Here is a 15,354-nt window from a genome sequence, read left to right on the forward strand (position 1 = left end):
ATCAAATAGACCACAACGTAGCATAAAATAGAAAATAACTGTTAGATCTATCGAAGCGTCTAGGTCACCTAAATGAGATACGCGCGAAACCGAAGTTCCAAAACAACGATTTGTCTTAAATAGCGGTTCTTTATTGAATAATACACAGACTTTAGTTACAAACCTCAACTTGTGAGGTGTCTGGGGCGTTTAAACACGTCCTTCAAGTATGAAATAAAAGGGCTTCGATAGTACAAATGACAGTTGATAGCTGTGTCTAAATTTGATAACAGTTTATGAACAACCGAAACCCGAACCAAGAGCAAAACAATATGGAAACTGTTGCGTTTAAACAAATGCACAAAACTGTGGATAACCGCTACAGTAGTTGATGTACAGTAATTATAATGATGAATACAATGATAAGTACAATAAATGTTATGAGTATATGCGAACATTTCAGAATATTACACTACAACGTGCGTTACAATATAAGTTTAAAAATTGTTGGTAATACAACTGCTTACTGAATATAAATAAGTAGTATAAGACAATACACAAATGAGGGGAAAGGAAGCGAGTAGGAACAATGTAAGACAAACTTAAAAAATACATTTGCACAAAATTGGGCCAAATATGGCTGTGAACGTGGCAGGCAGTGACTAATAGACAGGGCATAGCTCGAGAATGGTAAGACGTATAATAATGGTTCATAGTTCAAAATAAAGTTTATAATAGGAAGGATATGAATATGAATAATTTAGTTGTTTAACAAGTATACGATAAAAATATACGTTTAGTATTGTTCCATGAAAGGATACCAAAGTTAACATTCATTATATTTATCAAGACCTAACATTGACCGAATTAAGGAAAAGAAGATCTGACTATTTATTCGATTTGAATCATTTATACAAACAACCACATTTAATTCCATGCATTTCTCAAACACTTAACACACACACGCGCAACTACAAGTTCAAACTGTACTCATGTATTTCACACTTTTCATAACCACAGTCATCCACATAAATACACAGTGTTTTATCACATAGATTCAGCTCGATCAAAATACATCACATTGACATATTCTCACCTATTTTTAGTTTGTTTATACGAGATATTCTTCCTTGTCCATTCATACTATTTAAAGTTGTGTTAGTTTCATTCGATTATTTATTTATGTGCTCTGATCAAGTGACTCACACTGAGTCACGAAACGTCAGTAATTCCAATTAATACTCACCAGAATATAACAAATATATTATAATGTTATAAGCATTATATTTATTGCTCGACTTGTTTGAAACTATCATGTCAAACCTGGACATATATTTTCAGAACGCATACTTACAAATGCTTTCTTGATTAATTGATCCCATTGTGATCTGTTTTTTAATGCGTTTTTGATAGATAGTATTTCAACATGACCATTTCAGTTAATCAAATCAGGTTACCTGATAAACTTGTCATTATGTTCACTTTTAATTCAGATAACTTGTTGAAAATTAGTTATACACAAAACACCTACTTCCTATTGATGAACACGAATTGATGTCTGAAATGCATAGACGAAAACTGCTACACCACACTGATCATTTAATACAACTGAAATATAATAGTTCATAATTCAATAAAGTAATAAAACCAATAAACTATTCTTTGACAATCATCTGAAAGTATCATCTAAACAATTTCTGTCAATATCGAAATTGTAAAGATATAAGAATAATGTGAATGGGGAAGAAAAATGCCTTATTATTACTAACTTTGTTTCATCATGTTTGGTGAAACCAAAACCAATTGTTGTTCATTCTTCTCCTTTCTGTCCCCATTTCTCGGCGTAATGTGTTGTTTGATCTTCCTTTTCTCCTTTGGCCTGGAGGATTCCATTGAGGGCTCTAGATCTACTTTATTGTCTCCGAGATTGCGTTTGATATCGTGGACAAAACAACACTATGGAGGCTTCTTCAACACTACGGCGTGCCTGAGAAGATGTTCAATAACATATGGAATTCCTATAATGGATTAAACTGAAAAATCGTGCATGGAGGACAGCTGACAGATTCATTCAAAGTAAAGACCTGTGTCAGGCACAGTTGCTTACTCTCATCCTTTCTCTTTCTTCTGGTGATCGATTGGATTATAAAGACGTCATCATCTGAGGGAAGCATGGGATACAGTGGACAGCTAGGATGCAAGATTCATTATGTTTACATTGCGTTTTTTTAAATGAAAGTTTTAATAACGATAACATATTATGAAATTATTTTGTTTATTCACGTTTCTACGACATTGGTAAAAAAAGAAAATTAATTACCATATAGGTTTATGAACACGAATTCGAACACACATCAGACAGTAAGCTACTGTAATAAAAAGAAACAAGAAAATGTTCATTAGAAACTGACTTCTGTTTAGTTATTCTAGTTGCAGTTACTTCTATGTCTGACTCCAGTGCTTCAGCTGCTATATTATCAGGTCCTGCTAATTTCCCACACTTCATTTGTCTCATGACCATCCTGATTCAATCAGTCGTTGGTGGAGTGACATCTATAGGAAGGTCTGTAAGTGCCGCCTCGATGTCCGGTAGATTCAGTGAAGCTGATTTGTTCAAGAGTGCCTCAAAGTATTCTACCCATCTGTTCCTCTGTACTTGAATCTCGGTGATTGTCTTCTCTTCTTTGTCCTTATCAGTCTCTCTGTTTTACCATATTCCCTGCTAGTTTTTTCGTTGTATCATATAGTTGTTTCGTATTTCCTACACTTGGAGCTATTTACGCTGTCGTTACTAACTCTCCCACGTACTTCTGCTTTTCATCTCTAGTGCTCTGCTTCGCTTGCCTGTTCGCTTCTGTGTAAACAGCATGTGCTTGACATTCTCTGCCATCGTTCGGCTGTCCTCAACTACTGTCTTCTTGTTCTTCCTTTCTTCAATCTTGTCAGGGTTCCGATACAGATCCGTTCATGATGATGATGATGATGATGATGATGATGATGATGATGATGATGATGATGATGATGATGATGATGATGATGATGATGATGATGATGATGATGATGATGATGATGATGATGATGATGATGATGATGATGATGATGATGATGATGATGATGATGATGATGATGATGATGATGATGATGATGATGATGATGATGATGATGATGATGATGATGATGATGATGATGATGATGATGATGATGATGATGATGATGATGATGATGATGATGATGATGATGATGATGATGATGATGATGATGATGATGATGATGATGATGATGATGATGATGATGATGATGATGATGATGATGATGATGATGATGATGATGATGATGATGATGATGATGATGATGATGATGATGATGATGATGATGATGATGATGATGATGATGATGATGATGATGATGATGATGATGATGATGATGATGATGATGATGATGATGATGATGATGATGATGATGATGATGATGATGATGATGATGATGATGATGATGATGATGATGATGATGATGATGATGATGATGATGTGATGATGATGATGATGATGATGATGATGATGATGATGATGATGATGATGATGATGATGATGATGATGATGATGATGATGATGATGATGATGATGATGATGATGATGATGATGATGATGATGATGATGATGATGATGATGATGATGATGATGATGATGATGATGATGATGATGATGATGATGATGATGATGATGATGATGATGCTCGTTCAGGCCCACAACCTCCGTACACGTTGAAGTTAGTGCTTCTTTGATCCTTTTCTAGTTGTCCTCCATTGTACATTCTTCCGCTTTCAGTTGATCCTGTATGTCTTGGAACCTTTTTCAAGGTTATTATTATAAATTGTGTGAGTTTGTGAGTTTCTGGAAGGAAGGCTTTATTTATCCTTCGTAATGCTGTTTGTCCAGTTGTCCAGTTCTTCTTTAACTTCACACTTTCATCTTGGCAACCAGCAGTTGGTGGTGATCTGAAACTTTGTCAGCTCCTCTCCTGGTTCTCACGTCTTTCATTGTACTTCTGAATTATTTACTTATATAAGTATGATCTATCTGATTCTCCGTGGTGTGATCCGGTCAGATCCATGTGGCTTTGTATATGTGTTTGTTTGGGAATATTATGTCGCTTATAACCAATTTGTTGAATACACATAGGTTTACGAAGATCTGCCTATTTTTCGTTTCTCTCTCACAGTCCATCTCATCCAGTGACATCTTCATATCCGTGGTTGTCCATTCCGACTTTGGTGTTTGACTCTCTCATCAGGTTGACTAGGTACTTTCCTCAACACTACACTATGATCAATTGCAGCCTCTCGTAAATCTGTTCTTTATCGTCGTCATTGCTATCATCGGTGGGTGCATAACATTGGATAATATTTATTGTGATACCCTCTACTGTTTTTAGGGTACTTTGATGATCCTGGATCCGTGAGATTCCCACCCTATAAGTGCATTTCGTGCTTCTCTGAGTAGCATCAGAGCAACTCCCTGAGTGTGTGGAGCATTTTCCTCTTCGTAACCGGAGTATATCAGCGTCTCTCTCATATCTCTTCTTTCCTGTCAAACTTGGGTCCAATGGGTTTCACTGATTCCGAGCACCATCAGGTTGAATCTCCTCACCACCTGTGCTCTTTGACTGGTCGTCCAGGTCTCCCACATTGTCCGGACGTTCCATGTACCTATAAAAATTGTTGCTGTGGTTGTCAGAAGGGGCATCGGCCTCTTAACTTCCGGAGAATCTCCGCCTTCAAAATGAGGCGTCACAATTATATTTTCAACTCTCTGGTTGCAGTTTAAATGTCTTAATTTGTTTCATCTGCTTGACGTTTTTTTATGGCAGGATTTTTTCTAAAGGATGGCATTGCTGACCCCACGCCCTACCCTCCTTCTGTATCAGGTCTTTGGACCGTCAATAACTCTAGAAGAGCTACAGGCGGATTTGCAATTTGTCATGGCAAAGTAGACATAAGGAACTGATACCATAATATGTAATATAAATACTACTATAAAATGTAACAACTTAATCACCTAAATTATGCTGTGTAGTATCATTCTATTTTATCTGTTACTTCAATTAGTATAAAAGATAGAAACGTATTGATAATGTGTCCATTAAAAGAAGAATATTCTAATAGGATGAATAAAGATAACAATTTGCCTTTTCTTGGAAAATAAAATATTATTACTTTCAATATCATTATGCCCCATGATACTAAGCTATCTTGCACAATATATAACTAGTAAAAACATGATTTCCCGAGATTCTAAGAACTCCATCATTGTGAACCACCCTAGAAAAAAGCTTAATTTGACAAAACTGCTAATCATTGAAAAATAAGAAGCAGTATTACAATTATGCTTATAGGAATTATGTCACACAACTGGAAAAATATTTTGTTGAATATTGAGTATAATTGGAAGACATATATTATGGTTGCCTTTTAGCGAAAGTATTATTAACAAGGAAAATCTAAGTGGTAAGAATGATCAACTCTCAGCAATTCATTTACAACTTTTATGAAGAACAGCTGAGTCGTGGATAGAAGGGGAACCCAAGATATTGCATTCGTCCTATTTGATATATATATAGTGGCTGTTCCTATATAGAACTTATTCTTGCTTCTGGATTGACAAATTTATCCATTCCTTTCAAGCTACATTTTGACCTTGGTAATTATTTGCTAAAAACCTTGAGTGTTTTCATGTAGGTGTATGTGTGTTCATTTGCTATTTTAATCATTATATCTCTGTAGGTTATTCGTATCTGACCATAAATTTCGATTAACGCTTGATTAGATCTTGTTGGCTCACTCGCTCTCTCCACTCCCTCACGTGCGGTAAAGAGATTAATCGACTACACACATATAGACAGAGATGATCGTGTTACATTTCATGTTTATCTGTACGAGGTTAACATGTCTATGACTACATCAGTTATAAGTCATAGTTTTGACTGATTATCAATAGAATAGATACTTATGGGACGCATATGTTAAACAACAATTTAAGCTACTTAAATTAGATTGTCTTTGCGCACAGAGAATTAAATATACCATTGATATGGTAAAAATGTTCTCATGAATTTATTTACAATTAACGACTCCAGAATATAATATTCATGTATGGATGGAGTGATTCCTGCTATGACACCAACATATCACTCGCTGGCCTACTTGAAGCAAACACTCACTTTCCACAAAAACGTCAGTGCTTGGATTAAACTTACTTTCAGCTCACTACCAGTTGAAACTTTCTAATGTGATGATAAAGAACTAATTTAATAATGCAATGAAAGGATAATCACTCAGGAATATTACTATACCCTGGGATAAAGTCATAGTTTCAACTGATTATCACTCAAATAGGTATTCATAGAACGCGAGTCTTCAAAAACTGTTCACATAAAGTAAATTAGATTCTCTTGATGCACAGAGAATTAAATATAGCATTGGTATGGTAAAAATGTTATCGTGAATATATTTACCATTAACGGTTAATGAATATATTGTTCATGAACCACGTATGGCTGAATTGATTCACGCTATAATAACGATTTCAAAGTTTGTAAAATTTTTCAAACAAATTAAGATTTTGTAGAATAGAATATACAAAATTACATAGATTCTGAATAGTCAGTCATCAAATTACCTTCTTCTAATCGATCATCTTGATATCCGTTTCAAGAATACTTAACAGCTTTACTCATATTCATCATTAGGAAGCATTAAAAATGAAGCCAAACAGTCTCATAACATTGAGCTCTCTCTTGATTGTTGGTAATTCAATGTGAAACTCAACAATAAAGAACCCTCAGTTCTGTCCAACGTTATTTCGTCGGAAGCAGATCACATGTGATATAGGTAACTTTACAGTCTTGACATATCAGGAAATATCTGTCTGTGTAGTATTGGTCTTGGTATTTCTGTTCTGTGGTAGAATGGTGTTGAATTATGTCTATGTTGTTGCTACCACAGGGTCGTACTGATATTCCCGACTGTATATTACATATATTATCATGGTATTTCATGAGTATTAAGTGTATTTCAAACGTCGGTCACGTTTAGGTTAAGTAGAGTCACTACTTAATTCTGTCACTAGACATCAGTCTACAGTCATATCAGCTTTGGTCTTACAATTGAGGTCATTTGGTTTGGTCTTCGAAACAGTCATGTTCAGCCAAGTTGTTGACCACTTATTACCGGAGTTATTGGATGTTTTTAGTAGATTCGGTGAATAAATCCCAAGAGAATTTCATCATTGACTTTTGCGTTAGCATGTTTGAGAAAATCCATTTTCATACAACAACAGTAGGTAATATGACAACAGGGCAGTGGTTAGTATGAACACAAACAGTGGTGATAAAACAGTTCCTCGAATGAAGATCACTAAGAAGTAACAAGAACATGATTATTATCTATTTCGACATCAATTCAAATTGCACCTTCTGAAAACTCAAAGAATCTGAAAGATTTTACCATATTTTGGTATTCATCAGCAGTGCATATTTATGACTCCACATGAAATTGAATAGAAGAGATTTCAGTCCAACAGCGAATGTGTCAAACACTGATGCTTAGTACAATGGTTTACATTTCGTGATATATATAACTCAAGACTATACATATGTAGTAAAATCTTAGAAAAACTAAATGGGTTTGTGAAGTAGAAGATTAGAAATATATTAATTTTATTATAAATGTGTTTTTGTTTTTACACTCAAGGTTAGTGGAGATATTCAACGATTACAATCAAACAGTTGCACAAGATTATTATTTACTTTTGTTAGGTGGATTTCTTCTTTATTTATTACACTATCACAAATTATATACAGATAGATCGGAGAAGACATTGTTATATCCACCGAAACTTTGCCTACAAGTTACGACGGAAACAACGGATAGTGTAACAATCAGGTATTAAGATACAATGAAGGAATTATTTAACCTGAAACTATAGTGAGAGGATTTATCACTTTTCATAGGGAATGGAACAAATACTTATAAAATAGCGAATAAAAAAATGAAATTGTAAACTGTTGGTGAATTTGTTAGGACAAACCATTTGCTAATGTTAGTGGGTTTCTTTGCGATTGGTATTTAAAGTACACTTCAATTCGTTGGTAGATCAGTTGAAATTGTGTGGTAGATGATCGGAATACCTCTGGAAGAAGTCGGATGAGAAGAACTTAAGTATAAGTGAACTAAACAAGGAAGTTTCAATGAGAAATATTTTCTTCTGGACAACGTCGTTTTCTCGTGATTTAGCTTGGTATTTTTGGTCAATCATGTATGGTACTGCCGTATCACTGAACCTGTCTAATTATCACGTGATTTATTCGCCAATTCAAATACGACTTACACAAACTTAGTACTGTACCAAATCAATGACGTTCGACCGGTATGAACAGCCTAGTGTCCTTATTGGTCCTTCGTTCTCCTAGCCTTTGTAGTTGAGTCCAGAACGTCAATAACAGCTCCCACTATCCGAATCATTTATTTCAAACATACATGGTCTATGTACCAGACAAACAAACCACATCACATCATAAAATAGGTAATAACATTTATACAAAATTAAGCCAAAATGTGTCTGTGAACGCGGGAGACGGTAATTCATAAACCGAACATAATATAGGAACAGTAAATCGTATAATAATAATAGTAGTAATAATAATAATAATCTATAGGTCAAAATGAAGCTTATAATAAGAGGGATATAGATATACATAATCTAGTTACTGAACAGTTATACAAGAGGAATATATATATAATATATGTAACATTAGTCCATTAATAGTTCTCAGTAGTTACCCGTAATTTAATCTTCACTAGGATGTAACAGATACTCTATGAATAAATGTAGGTTTTTGCATCACTGAATAAATTTATCAAATGTAATCAAATGCCTTCAAGTATCCAATATTATAGTCTGTAAAAATATGCAACGGTGTCACATCATTTGACAAAGTAATTATTATAACTGTAAAATTGACTCCGTTGGGACTGTTTCAAATGGGTAACTTACTGTTATTTCTGAGGAGTCGTCACTGTCCTATACTTTTTGACTCTTGTCTGTCTCACTGGTTTTGATTAGTATTCGGTAACTACTACAATTCCCACGAAGCAGCGTAGAAACACGAAAGGCTGGTGGAATGAAGAGTTGTTGACTCCCCAAAATCACATCAACAAACAAGCCTCAAAATCCCATTCGAAACAACATCATCATCAGACCATAATGCAATCTTGATAAAGCAATTAGAAGACAGAGTTCATCTGAAAAATGCGATGTATTTGCGCTATACATTTCGAACAATCTGGTCACACATACACTAGTCAGGACATTTTATATGAAAATTAATAAAGGTCAGCTAAATGAAAGTTCATGTAGAAAAGGTACTAAATGGGAGAGAAACATTTTTTACATCGTATAGAAAGAATAAGGAATTATCGCGTCATCCTAGACCATAAAATTAATTAAGAGTTACCAGGGTAAATAGTAGTAACACATGTGCACGGCAATACATACGAACACTGAAGTGAAACAATGAATGTAGTTCACCTGAATCGGTACGGAAAATCAAGTTGTCACACTGAACGACAGTTCACACATGTTGTATCGAACAAATTTCTAATGAATTTCTACAAGGAAATATTGAACTCAATATGGTTGAAATCAAGTACTTTCTCTAGTGATAAAACTTCCATATTTTAAGGCACTGATATAAATTGGAAGAGTGAACGCGATATTATAACTAGTTATTCAACTTCAAACACATGTCCATGACATATACTTTACATGGAATAGGTATTTCTTACAATCAACTTGATTTTAAGATTAAGACCGCATCCTAGATGTTATACTTCCTGGGTGTAACATAACCGTAATACACCTAAAATCTTCCCGTTTATATTTGATAAACTCATCAGTAGTATTAGTGGGAAACAATAATAAGATAAATTCACTTCGTGGTGCTTTACTTGCATCTTCCCATTGTTATTTAGGACTGCAACTAATCAGTCTGTTGTTGGCATATGTGCATCCTGTGCGGATTGCCTAGAAATAGCCTTAAGTCACAAGCTTTTAAGCAAAGATGGATACAGACTAGCAGTGGAATGCAGGACGCGCGTTTCGTCCTGTTTGGGACTCATCAGCTGGATGTACCTGCATTCCAGAGTTGATGCAGGTGGCTATGAGGAATCAGTAGCTGAGTGGATAGCTCGGTGGCGTTTGAAGCCAATGGTACTGGGTTTGAGTCCCAGAGTGTACATCAACTCTGAGATACAAGTGCATCCAGCTGACGAGTCCCAAACAGGACGAAACGCGCGTCCTGGATTCCACTGCTAGCCTATATCCATCTCTGCTTGATAATGGGCTAAGTTAAACTAGTCATATATATTAATGTGACATTGTTACAAATAATTCATTTTCATTATTTGACAAATAATTAATCATAGGATGACCATATTCAGCCAATGTGCATAGACAACCTGTCTTCACAGCTTAAATCTGTCTCACTGAATTATTATTATTATTATTATCATTACTATAGAGACTGTCATTGTTATCGCTATGATTAACATTACCGAAAATTTCTTACACACATGAAAAATTAATTTAAAGATAAACACAAAAAGGAAGCAATTAATTCTACGAAGGTTTAACTTTCAACTGGTAAATTGTAGGTCATTGAATTTGATTATTTTTAATCTGAAACTTGATCACATGAATTTTAATGAATAGATATTGCAGAAGGGAATTTATGAAACGTGGCAAATACACAATCATTAGTATGAATAGAGCAACTGTGAGCGTCGAAATGTGAAAGTACGTCCCAACATCAGCATATATGTATGTATTACAAAGGATAGTAGTTGAGATTCACTGAGGTAGATATTCAAGTGAAACACACTTCTATGAAATAGACCCATCACGAGAAAACACCGTTTGCAAACCCACACGTGACGCTCGATGTTACTGCAAACGTACCGATAAGTGGCTTGAATTAGTCATTTTAGTGATGATTTGAGTGTCAAATTTTCGAAGTAACATGTATGATCACACTCTTATAACCCTCCATGACTGACAAATTAAACATATTTCGGATTGATTGAGGTTAGACATTGACACCTTTGTTTTTGACGAAATTAACATCCCAAGATATACGTTTATTCTGCGAGTATTGAATGATTAATTCGGCTCCTCCTCCTCCTTCTCCTCCTCATCCGTTTCCATATTGCATGTGGTTAGTATTCGATAAACATGTGTCACTATAGGGGCTTCGTTTTTGCTACTGTAACCAGTATGAAAAAAAACCAAATAAAGTTGCAAACCTAAAAGCACTGCACGGCCGTTTCGTCACTGTATGGAACTACTCAGCAGTGCGCATCCACGATCCCGTGTGCGAAACCGAAGGTCCTGATGTCGAGTGCCACGTACAGAATTGTGTGTGTGCACTGATCAGCAGTCCCATAGTAGGACGAGAAGGCTGTCTAGTGCATCCAGGTTTTCAATGGTGGTCTAGTTTACATCGACTGATGAACTCAACTGTTAAATATACCACAATCTCCACATACACCCTCACTGAAAACTGCAGACCAATTCAAACGAAGAAGCACAAGCATCTTCCGAAATATGAGAATTCGATAATCACGTGATCGGATAGTGCAGCGAGCATAAACAATCAATTTTTCTACTTCGGATAAAACTAGTTTAATTGGTTTGATGTATTTTAGAATACCTGATAAAGTAAATTGTCGATCATTGTAAATTAAATAAAAATCACCATTGCCTAAAATCCAAGTGTAATTTCTCACATCGTCATTTGTTTGTATGTGAAAGAAACCTATCAATTGTCGGTATTCAGACATTAACCAATAATATAATTTCGAAAATTATCATTATGATGATTGCTATTATTATCATTGGATAAAGGGATTGAGGTATGCACTAGGAAGTGTGAAACATTTCCCATCAATGAAAGGGGACACATGTGGATAATAAGTTCAAAACACAATTGTACTAATCCAGTTATATAGAAGACTAGCTGGAATTAGATCTTAAATAATAAAATTCTAATTGGTGTATCAGTCTGGTAGTAAATGTCATGAGGACGACGTGAATCCACTTAACCACTCAATAATTGATGCACATGTTAATTTATGGATGAAACGCTAAAATATTACTTCGAGATAAGTTGCCGAATAATGTCCATTTTGGAAATTTAACAAAGATTCGTGTCCATTAATAAAGCTTCTGAGAGAAAATATCCAAATGAACCACCTACTTTCGAATAACAACACTTTCCACCAAAATGAATATAGAATGGAGGCATGCCATGAAAATATCTCTTGTGGATTATTCAGTACAAATTCTAATGTTGTCAATGATGTTGTTAATCTAACAAAAGTGGAAAGTGGAATGTTTAGTGAATGGAGATTTGCATTGAACATAATTATTATCTCTCTCCAAATCCTATCTAGCATTCTAATATTTTGTGGTAATTCACTAGTTATTTCAGCTGTTGCAACGACTAAGGGATTGAGACGTATAACTGACCTCTACATTGTATCACTTGCTTTGGCTGATCTACTTGTCGCAGTCCTAATTCTACCTCTTTCCATTATGCGTCAAGTTTACGGTCATTGGCCTTATGAATCACATGAATTATGCATATACTGGCTCTCTCTTAACGTGTTCTTGTGTTCATCTTCGATATTGAACTTATGCTGTATCTCTGTGGATCGATATATTGCAATCAATTATCCGATGAAATATATCAGTAAGCGAACACGTCGTACTGCATTTGCAATGATTGGAGGTGCTTGGATGGCATCGTTCCTAGCAATGATCCCACCTATATTTGGCTCCCAGCACCACACGGGAGTAGGACGTTGTTACATAAGAAGTGATGCAGGATACAGATTTCTCACAGGAATCCCGATACTCATCATACCAATTTTGTTAGTCGGTTTCATTTACATTCGTATATTTTGGGTGATTCGACGTCGTTCAAAGGAATTAGAATTTGGTCAGTTTTCATCTAATCCGAAAGAACATAGATTTGGATCATTTAAATTGCTTTTCATTCCGAATAATATTTATAACTATAGTTTTGGACGTAAAATGAACTGTTTCAGTTCACGTAACTCTAATCAGCGTCAATTGTTTGTGTCGAATTATACACAATCTAATTTATATATTGCATATATGCCGAGTAAGAGACGTAAAACTGCTAAAGAATATGCTGAAAATCAGTCTCACGTTCAAAGTTCGTCCAGTTTATTCTCTAATAAGCATCCCGAACAAATAGAACGAGAGTGCTCAGAAACTTCTAGTAAAGACACACAATATATACAGATGTCTCCAATATCAATGTTGCATACATCGACCAAATCTGATCCAGATGATTCTTCTACATTTTCGATTCACAATAGCATTCAGAATACAGAAATCTATACTTTGCAAACTACAGATACCACCAATAAAACAGTCGACGCTTCTATGAACGATCGGCAGGACGATCAACAACATAAACACGAACACAGATTAAACAGTCAGAATGAACGAATAGTGAATCCAAGCCGAAGTATTCTAACACACGCAATAGCATGATTTACCAACGACGCAAACGCCTTGTATACAAGAGTGAAAAGAAAACAGTGAAAACAGTAGCATTAGTGGTATGTTGTTTCATTTTATGCTGGCTTCCATTTACCACTTTATATTTAATGGAAGGAGCATGTGAATGTCTATTGTCAGAAACAATTTACATGGCTACTGGTTGGGTAGCATACTTGAATAGTATGTGTAATCCAATTATATACGCATTTTGTAATAAAGAATATGCAAAAGCATTTAAACGTTTGTTACATATTGGAAGTAATAATTGAAAGTTTTAAACTACAGTTTCAACTGAATTCGAAATTTGTGTATTTTTATGAGAATCAGGATGCTGAACGATTGGGATCTGACAGACCTACAAATAAACCAATACTACATTATAGACATAGATAGAGAGAGACAAAGTGCTACGGGTGTGCTGGAAAACAAAACAGTAATTGTACAGTTAAATGTTTTGTGTTATGTCTTATTCAGACAAAATAATACAGAACAATTTCTTTCTGCCTACATCAAATTCGAATTCTTGATTGTGTCTTGTTGAAGTTCTAGCTTAGTTGAGAGACTAGTATTCAGACATTAGATTATTTCAAATGCACATTTTACTTTGTTTCTTAAAGATAACGCATAACAGATCTTGAAAATATTCTGACTGAGCATTCTATGATATCCACGATATTCTGGTCATATTCAGTTAGTCAGAACTGAAGAACAGGTGAACAGAAGTTGTTGTTCAAAGTTATCAGGACAGTGAATTCGGTGTACTTGGTGGTAAATGATGATTGACATTATAGTTTGCGCATTACTTCTATTTAAATGATGTTCTTTGAAAAGGACCGAAACTTGTGTATTTTATTTTGCTATGTAAAGGCATGGATGTCCGTCCACTGCTCAGGGATCTCATAGATGGACGAAACAATAGTGGTAGTCTAACCTAGGTGACTCCATGATTTCAGCAAATAACAATAATTTCTGCAACCCCACATTGATTGTATTGTCATCAACAATAATGAAAAAATTAAAATATCGGAATTATTAGCCTAATTAAATTAACAGGTAGTGCACAGTCAACAAAAAAGAATTAGAATTGAAGTAACACTAAGTCATAAAATGTTTATGAAATTCCATAGATTGAAAGAAAATTTTACAACAATACAACAAGTAGAAGAAAAATATGAGGATGACAATAGTCAACAGATGAGTAGTTATTGTCTACCTAAATAAAATGGAGAACAGAATAAGTAAATATCGTACAACCAGCTAATTGTTGTACATCTTGAAGTTCGGTGTCAATTGTACCATTAGTGCATATTCGTTTGATCCTTGTGTATAAAGGATAAATAAAATTTCTCTACTGGTTCAATGGGACCCAACTTTGGAAATTCGTGGTGAATTTTTTAAAATTTTAACAGTATGTTTACTGATGGATTGTAGGTCGATTCTGGGGGCAGATGATATTCAATGTATTCTTTATGATGACTATGTATTTGTACTCCCCTATTGAACGAGGGACTTGCTGAACCAGTATACTACAATCAGTCATCGTTTGAATTAGATTTCATCACATTTATCTTTGTGTGCATAGGTGTCTGATTGCACTAAAAGCAATAAGCTGTTTTGGTATCCACCATGTCCGTCTTGTAATATCAGTTGATTTGACGGATTGCGCCAAGAATCCCACCTCATAAGGAATTACTAATCTACGGCATTTTTATGCCTGTATATCAACTGT

The 15,354-nt window shown here is 34.9% G+C and overlaps 1 protein-coding gene across 1 annotated transcript; it reads left to right on the forward strand.

The window, feature by feature from the left end:
- Nucleotides 1-12,275: 12,275 nt before the first annotated feature.
- HRH1_3 (Histamine H1 receptor) lies at nt 12,276-13,894 on the forward strand (the record flags this gene model as incomplete). The annotated part of the gene is made up of 1 exon (XM_012946646.2): nt 12,276-13,894. One exon carries the CDS (start codon nt 12,276-12,278, stop codon nt 13,614-13,616), a length of 1,341 nt encoding a protein of 446 aa, XP_012802100.2. The 3' UTR covers nt 13,617-13,894.
- Between the last annotated feature and the right edge of the window lie 1,460 nt (nt 13,895-15,354).

The sequence above is a fragment of the Schistosoma haematobium genome, chromosome 4 (assembly GCF_000699445.3).
Source record: "Schistosoma haematobium chromosome 4, whole genome shotgun sequence".
NCBI classification, from domain to species: Eukaryota; Metazoa; Platyhelminthes; class Trematoda; order Strigeidida; family Schistosomatidae; genus Schistosoma; species Schistosoma haematobium.